The sequence below is a fragment of the Anolis carolinensis genome, chromosome 2, assembly GCF_035594765.1.
Source record: "Anolis carolinensis isolate JA03-04 chromosome 2, rAnoCar3.1.pri, whole genome shotgun sequence".
Taxonomy (NCBI): Eukaryota; Metazoa; Chordata; class Lepidosauria; order Squamata; family Dactyloidae; genus Anolis; species Anolis carolinensis.
In genome coordinates, this window is record NC_085842.1 from 24174809 (window position 1) to 24183931 (window position 9123).

Consider the following 9123-nt stretch of genomic DNA (forward strand, 5'->3'; position numbering starts at 1 on the left):
ATTGGACGGAAGGGAAGATGAGCCGGGCGCCCCTATTGGATGGCACTGGAGAGGCAAGGCAAGAAGGAGGGGAGAATTAAAGGGGCAGGGGTCGTTTAAAGAGGCCTGCATTTATTTGAAGGCAAGCCAGGCCTGAACACGGGTCTCCAGGTAACCCAGGGAATGCTCGTGTGAAGCCAAGGGAGGAAAAGGGCCAGCGCTCACTCTAAAATGCAGGGTTGGCTGTGGGATATTGTACTGGGAGGAGAAGGAGGATGGATAAGGTATTAGGATGAGGAGAAGGGTGCTAATGATGGGGATGGCAGTAATTATTGTAGTAATAATAATAATATGTTGTTTCCCACCATGATTTGCAGAAAGAGGTGGTTTAATAATAATAATAATAATAACTAGTAGCAATAATAATAATAAATTGTTATTTCCCACCTTGATCTGCAAAAAGAGACAGGTAAATAATAATAATGATAATAATGATGACAATAATATGCTTTTGTTGTTCCCCACCTTGACCTGCAGAAAGAGGCAGGTAAATAATAATAATGATAATAATGATGATGATGATATGCTGTTGTTGTTCCCCACCTTGACCTGGAGAAAGAGGCAGGTAAATAACAACAGTAATAGCAACAACAACAATATGCTGTTGTTTCCACCTTTGATCTGCAGAAAGGGGTGGATAAATAATTGCAATAACAACAGCAATAATAATACATTGCTCCCTGGCTTAATCTGCAGAGAGAGGTGGCTGAATAATAACAATGGTAGCAATAGTAATGCTATGTCCCCCACCTTACTCTGCAGAGAGAAGTGAGTAAATACAACAATTTGCTCCCCACCTTAATCTGCAGAGAGAAGTAGGTAAATATAATAACAACAATAATATCAATTATAATAATGATGATGATAATAATAATAATAATAATTTTATTTTTGTACCCCACCACCATCTCCCCAGAGGGACTCGGGGCGGCTCACAGATATAAAACCAGCATACAGTGATATCAAATATAAATATCAAATACAAAAACACAAATAAATTTAAAAGGCATTAAAAATCACAATCATTATAAAACACATGAAAAACACAGCAATAAAAACATAAAATGAGCTGGGCAAATCAAATGTTATTCCCCATTTTAATGTGCAGATAGAGGTGGGCAAATAATAACAATGGTAGCAACAACAACAAAACAACAAAGATAATAATATGTTCCCCACCTTAATCTGCAGAGAGAAGTGAGTAAATAACAATAATTTGTTCCTCACCTTAATCTGCAGAGAGAAGTAGGTAAATATAATAACAACTATAATAGCATTGATAATAACGATGATAACTATATGTTATTCCCCATTTTAAATGTGCAGATGGACGTGGGTAAATAATAACAATGGTAGCTACAACAACGATAATGTTCCGCACCTTAATCTGCAGAGAGAAGTGGGTAAATAACAACAACCATAATAATGATGATGATGACGATAATAATAATATATTGTTTCTCATCTTAATCTGCAGAGAGAGGTGGGTAAATAATAACAATGGTATACTTCAGATGAGTACTTTACAGGACTGCATATATTTTCTTGTACCCAAATATTATTTTATATTGAAGGAAAGAGCAATCATCACAAAGAAAAGCCCAAAAGAAAAATTAAATATAAATATGTTTTTGTGCGGTGGGCAGGAAGGACAAGGCTTTTTACAGAATAAAACTGTATTCTTTCTAGCAAAGAATCAAAACCTCCCTCTTGATTACTGTTTCTTGCATCTCTTTCCTAAATCAAGGGTTCCAGATATGATGGAAGTAAAGAAGCGGAAAGTCCAGAATTCTCCAGAAAGCCACTCAGGTACAGGATGAATTCATAAAGCAATTACGATTATAGAGAAACCTCTTTACTGAGTCCTTCCCTCCACTCACCCTGACAGTTGGAGAGATGGATCAAAATTTGCTCTTAAGTATCCTGTGGATTGCAGACAATTTGGACTTATGTTCTATGTTGGCCGGGTCTGATGTTCTTCATCATCATGTTAAATAAGAATGACATTAAGGGCCCTTCCACACAACCATTTAACCAGAATGTCAAGGCAGAAAATACCACAATATTTGCTTTGAACTAGGTTATCTGAGTCTATGCTGCCATATATTCCAGTTCAAAGCAGATAATCTGGGATTTTATTCAGCTGTGTGGAAGGGGCCTTAGAGGGCAAAAAAAGATTTGATTGCATTGCAGGGGAAGATTGGTAACCATAGTCAGGCAGGGTTTCCTTTAGTTGAAATGGTACTATTTTTATGCCACATTAAAATATAATTCCAGGTCTTTTAACAGAGTCAACTGGGAAAAAGCCTAGAGACAACATAACATCCCAGCAGCATTTCTAGTGGAATATTTAAAGTATTAATATTCTCCTTTATTATTTGTAATATCTGTGCCTGATGAGGAAACCAATGGAGCTCTAAAAACCTGCATGATGCATTTTTTGCATTTTTCATTGGCCCAGTAAATACATTGATGTTTTATGGATTTGGATGTTAATAAGCAATATTAGTATAGTATAAAATACAAACTACAACCATTTACATACTGTGTTTCTTCAATTCTGAGATCCACTCCCCCCAATATAAACCACTCTTTAAAATAGGGCACATCTTAAAATTGTCTGTGCATTTTAAAATATAAATACAGCTTTTTCCATTTGTCATATTGAAATTAGTCTGTGTCACAAAATTGATGTCATCATAAATTGAAGAAATATGGTGTATTGATTCCAATAAGTTTTTTAAAAGACCAAGAAGCATGGCAACAGAGTCTTTCTTAGTCACAACTCTTCACTCCAATTGTGAGATTTCTACTGGGATAGTACCACGACTGAAAAGATAGCACCTTTCATAGCCATTCATGGGGGAATCTTGAAGAGAGAAGAAATATAGGGAGCAAACACAGTAGACAAGTACTTGCACTTTTTAGAGTAATTTCCCTAATAACGCCTATGTTCAGTCACAATGATAAATTGGCTTGTTAAGGGAACAGGCATAGGGAAGCCTTCAACTTATATATTCTAGGCATTGAATGTTTGTCTTGTGTCTGTGTTTTCTGGAATCCGCTCTGAGTCTCCTCGGGAAAATAGGGTGGAATAACCAGGTTATCTGGTTTGAAATGGATTATATGAGTCCACACTGCCAGAAAACCTGGGATAAGCAGATATTCTGGGATCGGATCCTGAGATATAGGGACTGAATGAAAGTGCCCCGAGCCTAAGGTTTGATGTATGGTTGCCCCCCCACATTTCTATGTTTGACTTTTACAGATTTGATTCAGTTGTTCACTCTAGAAATCTCTTGAGCCTCTAGTGTAGTGGTTCTCAACATTTGGTCTTCCAGTTGTTTGGACTTCCAACAGAAGGCTCAGCCAGTTTAGCCAATTGTCAGGAATTTTGGGAGCTGAAGTCCAAAACACCTGGAGGACCAAAGGCTGGGAACCACTGTTCTAGTGTGACATAGATACTCCATGATAGTATAACTAGAGTAACTTAAGGTGGAAGGTGGTCATAGAATCATGCTAGAGGACCTTGTGGCACTCCGCTTGAGATCTCCTTCCAGTTTGAAGTGTAGCCATTGATTATGCTTTTCTACCAATTATGGATTCATCAGAGAATGTTTCCATTTATTTCATATTCAGTCAGTTTGCAAATTAATATATTATGGGAATGTTCTTGTTCATAGAATCCAGCACATGTCTACCATTGGCCACTTGCAGGTGGAATACCCATTTGGGCATCATCTTCTGACAGCCTTTCTCTTGATTAGGATGCCTGAAGCGAGTGATGAAAGAAGAAGAGGAGCCTTGGGAATTGATTCACCAGGTTTCAGAGATAAAGGTCCCCTCTCCAACTGCCCATTCAGGTGAAAGAGCTATTTGGGTTTGTTTTTCAGATTTTTTAAAGGTTCCTTAGGATTTCAGATGAATAATTGGGTTGGGAGGGTTTGTCAGTTTGTTAGCTTTATAACAATCATAAGGTAGCTTCTGATAACATAGTGAAACACAGCAATTAACACAGAAATTAACACAAGGAGCGGTATAAAACTACAAGCAATTCTATCTGAGACTACAAATAGTTGACTTTAACAGAAACCATCTTGTTAGATCTGTTTAGGTTTGTGTTGATTACATCTAGTTAAGTGGAGTAAAAGAGTTAAATATATTTTAAAGGAAAAATAATCAAATCTTGAAAGATCCAATTGCCATAGCTCTGATAAAGTGATGGGGAAGCCATGTTTCATCAACAAATGCTGGAATCACCAATGAAAATAGCTATCAGCTATTACTTTTTCTTTTTAAAATTATTTCCTTATGTGGCAGTGAAAATAGAAGAAGGTGAACCAGAGGTCCATCCATCTCAGAAGATCAGGACAGTTGAAGCTTCCTGCCCTGGTGAGAAAGGGTATATTTGATAAATGTTGTATTCCTGAACCCAAAGTTCTTACATTCTGTGCTGTATTGGATTCCATGTAAACAGTTACGTGTCCATATATAGCAACATAGTACTACATATACTTCCACCTGCCCATGTGTGTCTGATCCATTAACATATCAGCCTTCTGCAGTCGTACATACCAAACTTACAATTCACATGGTCCCCAGTCAGCAGTGATCAAACATTGTATACAAAAATATAAGCCGCCCTGAGTCCCTACGGGTGAGAAGGGTGGGGTAGAAATTATGCAAATTAAATAAATAAATAAATAAATCTTCGAAGGATTTTTAAACAGAGGCTGGGAAGTTATCTGTTGGGAGTACTTTGATTGTGTATTTCCTCATGGCAGAATAGGATGGAATGGGATGGGCCTTGGGATCTAGTCCAACCCTATGATTCTGTGATAACCCAGCACTTGTGAAGTATCTGCTGGGTTTTTCTTTTCATTTAAGTTTAATCTTTGATATGGGCTCTATAGCAAAACACTGCATTTTAGATTGCTTCTGTCTATTAGCCATACCCTTTTGCCATTTCCCTTCCATCCAGTTATAGACTAATATTCTGCAAAAGTAGATGCGTCATAAATGTTCACTTTGCGGATGTATTATCTCAATACTTCTAGAATATGGCCATACAGCCCGGAAAACACACAACAACCCTGTATTATCTCAATTTTCTTCTGTATATTCCCACAGTGAGCAAAGTATAGCTAAAAAGGATCTGGCTCTGGAACTATAGTCAGATGCATACCAGTGATGTCCTCTTTTGGGACATCAAGAAGAAGTGTGCTTCTGCATGATGGGTTTTGGACTGGGTGGCCCTTATGATCTCCTCCAACATTATGATTATTAGTCTTGGAGGCTGCCAGATGCACAACTATAGTCACATAACCAGATCATAGAGTTGGAAGACATCACAAGGGCCATCCACTTCAACTCTTGCCATGGAGAAAAACACAAGTAAAGATGATTCTTAATTGGTTGCCACTATATGGCTGTGAAAGCAGGGAGGTAGCATGAAGATGTGTGGTTTTGGTGGGGGTGGGGGGGGGGGGGGTAGGGTTATTGTGCAGGGGAGGTAGAGTAGTCTGAAATTATCATATTATCATAGGTGATCACTTGTAGCTGAGTATAATTGACTCCCAAGAATGAAATCTTGGCTGTGGGTCCGAAAGTTACTGTGAAGAGCTATTCTGGATTCATATGGTCAAGTGTAAGGTGGACTTAGGTCCGTGTATGTTGCTAACAGGATACCAGTCCTCATTTTCTATTTTCTCCCCTACAACAGTCAATCTTCATTTGCTTGTTCTGGAGTTTCTCTCTCAATATATTCCCTCAAACATTTCTTCTTCTGTAAGCCTACTGATTATTTTCTCTAGAGTGCAGATGGTGTAGTCCTAGCCACTTCAGAATTTGCACTCACAGAATGTATTTGCTGTTAATGTTTGGATGTATCCATTTATTTATTTGCAGGGCAAAATCTTGCTCATACTTCACTTCCAACAGCAGAAGGTTTCAAGGTGAATTCTGTCGAAGCACTTCAGCAAACTCCTTTCTGGAGGCGGTCTTTAGCTGACCAGTTGCAAGTCATAGAGATGGGACCGGAGAGGCCTCCTCTGATGCTGCAGCAGTCTGGTTGTGACAGAGGGAAAGAGTATACTCGGAGGTTCAGTGCCAAGTGGTACGACAGAAAGGAGTGGCTGTGCGGAAGTGCCACGAAAGATGCTCTCTTTTGCTTTCCCTGTTTGCTCTCAGTGGGCGGCACAACGTGGACTCAGACCGGGGTCAGGGACTTAAAGCATCTGGCTGACAAGATCAAGAAGCATGAAGAATCCAAGAGCCACATGGACAATTGTGTGAAGCTAGCCAAGTTAAGCAAAAACACTGTGGTGCAGCTGGGTGAAGATGACCTTGCATCTATAAAAAAGCACAACCAAGAAGTTGAAAACAACAGATACAAGTTTTGGGTCGTTGTTGAAAGCATATCAAATATTATTGATAGCATTCCATTCTGTGATGCTTTTGAACTGGGGCTTTCCGATCAGGATGAGACGGAGGATTCAATGAACTTGGACATGTTTGGGGGGAAGCTGAATCCTGTGGCACCCATTGACCTGGTCATGGAACTTCACATGCAGAGTTCCTCTGTGCTGAAAGATCTGTCAAAGATGACTCAGAATGAAGTACTTGACTGTATGTCAAAGGTGGTGAAGGATTATATTAAACAGCAGGTGAAAAGTGCTCATTTTGTGGCCATGGAAGTGGCTCACATAAATGTCTCCAGCCACCCCCAAATGGCAGTGACCTTCCGATACATCGATGAACACTGTTCATTGGTGGAATGCTTTTATGCCGTCGTTGAACTGGAAGACCATCAGGCTGAAAATGTGGCTGCTTTTTTGCTCCAACAGCTTGAAGATGTGTTTCCAGAAGCGGCTGAGAAGCAGAAACTTATTGCCCAGAGCTATGATGGGCTGAGCATGGCACACGATGACCACATCGGAGTACAGAATAAGATTCGGGAAGTATTCCCTCATGCCCAGTATGTTCACTCCTGTGCCCATCAGCTCAACGTGGTGATACAGCAAGTTGCATCCCAAATCCAGGAAGTGGGAAGTTTCTTTGCAAATCTTTCCAGGATCCCAGAGTTCTTTGCCTCCAGTGCAAAAGCAAAGGTGGTTTTGGAAACTATTCTAGGACTCCAACATTCCAGATCATCTCAAACCAACTGGAACCTTAACATCCAAACAGCGAATTACGTGTTTGAAAAGAGGCTGGAACTAATTGAATGCTTTCTTGAAATCAAAAGGACTTGGAAGTCCGATGACCCTGCAGTCCAGATGGCTGGCCAGATTCTCCAGTTGCTGGAAAAAGATGGTGAGTTCCTCTACTTTTTGTCCCTGTTTCACAGGATAATGCCTCAAGTGGATGCCTTCCGCAAGCAGCTTTGTGTTTCAGGGATGGGCCCTGTAGCGGTCAGGAAAGCTGCCTCAAACTTTGTGAGCAACATCAGTTCTGTCGGTGATTCCATTGGGAGCTTGTTCTCCAAGTTGCCTCCAGAATCTGTGCTGCCTAGAAGCAAAACAAAGGAAACCCTGGACCAAATGGCAACAGAAGCATGCAAGGTTATCATTGCACATGCTAAAGAACGTTTTGCTTTTACCACTCACCTACTGGGTGCAACACTAGTCCAGGGGACTTTGTTTTGGGCACACAACAGGACGTTTCCACAGGAGGCATTGGATCAAACGGTTGAGGCCTACCCAATGCTGGAGAAAGAGAGGCTAAAGACAGAACTTGGCGTCTTGTACAAAATGAAAGAACTCTACAGCTGCACGAGCCTTTCAACACTTTTGTGTGTGCTCATAGACACACCCTTAGAGCAAACATTGACATTGCTGAGGATTGCCATCACCACCCCAAAAATGGTGGTGGAAGCAGAACAGACACCTTCAGCGCTGAAGAGGGTCAAGGCTCTCCTGCGCAACACGGCATCCCAGGACAGGCTGAGTGCTTTGGCCACCCTGTTCATTGAAAAAGACAGGATCAAAAACATCCCGGACTTCAATAACAAAACAATTGAACTGTTTGCAAGGCAGGGAGAACATGATGTGGACTTCTTGTACAAATAGGGAGCGGGGTTGATTTTCCAGAAACTGCTTTTCAGAACTGAGTTTGTTAAATAAGTAAATATGCTGATAAATTGCCTTTCAGACAGATGGGAGTCAAGCTCCAGACAGGAGTGAGTGGTCTTATTCATGCTACAAGTTCTCCTGGAGTTTTTGCTTCCAGTTGGCACGTGGTGATCACAGTTCAGCTTTTCTGGGCTAGTGTTTCGAGTACAGTGGGTTTTTGGTATCAGTTAGGCTTTGATTGAGGACTGACACACACACACACACGGATACCTTTATATAAAATGGTAATTTTGGGAAGGTGTGGGCATTTTAAAGATGTGAACTGTTGAGTTTGTAGATAAGAAAACTGACAATACAGCTCCCATAAAGCCCATCCTGCCAAGTTAGATTGAGAAGCTGGTGTAGGTTCTGAAAGCTGAACCTCATTCAGAGACTTTTGCCTGCAGTCAAAGTTGATGAGAGGCCCATATCTCATGCTCCCTCATCTCTTGAGAGCGACCACTCTCAAGAACCTCAGTAAGGAAGCAAGTGTACAACATGTAGCATTACCCAACCCACAGTGCGCTCTGCCAAAACACAGACATTATCACAGATTTTTACTTTTGAACAGTCTCTATTTTGTTGCCATTCTTTTTTCCTGGTAATCATTTTTAGAGAACAAAATGAAAAGTATGTGAAAATATAGTTGAAGTAACAAGTAAGCTGCGAAGTACATTAGCCTGTTTGTCATTTTAAATACGATAGAAAGGCAGACTGATAGACTGATTACTGCATTCGCAGATTTATCAAGATGAATTTGCGGACTTGTTATAATATTCTTATATGGGCAAGCTGCATGTGTTTTTGTCCTTGAAAATAATAAAACTAAAGTTTTTTTTAAAATCAAGTTGTGAAATAGATTTTTTGGAAAATTATTTATTGCATTTGTAGTACTGTCAGTCCTCTACATTTGTGGGTTTAATTTTTGCAGATCTGATAATTATTGTCTCCCTAGGAATCTCTGTGTCTTAAAGTG

At 40.1% G+C, this 9123-nt stretch overlaps 1 protein-coding gene across 3 annotated transcripts; it reads left to right on the plus strand.

Annotated features, from left to right (window-relative positions):
• LOC103278079 (uncharacterized) lies at positions 1-8986 on the plus strand. Of its 3 annotated transcripts, none has more exons than XM_008105759.3 (5): positions 1-150; positions 1787-1848; positions 3807-3902; positions 4360-4431; positions 5947-8986. In XM_008105759.3, exons 2-5 carry the CDS (start codon positions 1797-1799, stop codon positions 8103-8105), a joined length of 2379 nt encoding a protein of 792 aa, XP_008103966.2. In that variant the 5' UTR covers positions 1-150; positions 1787-1796; the 3' UTR covers positions 8106-8986. The 3 variants fall into 3 exon arrangements, with proteins under 3 accessions (XP_008103966.2, XP_008103967.2, XP_008103965.2); XM_008105758.3 differs by having other exon boundaries at positions 148-263; XM_008105760.3 differs by lacking the exon at positions 4360-4431 and having other exon boundaries at positions 147-263.
• Positions 8987-9123: the final 137 nt, after the last annotated feature.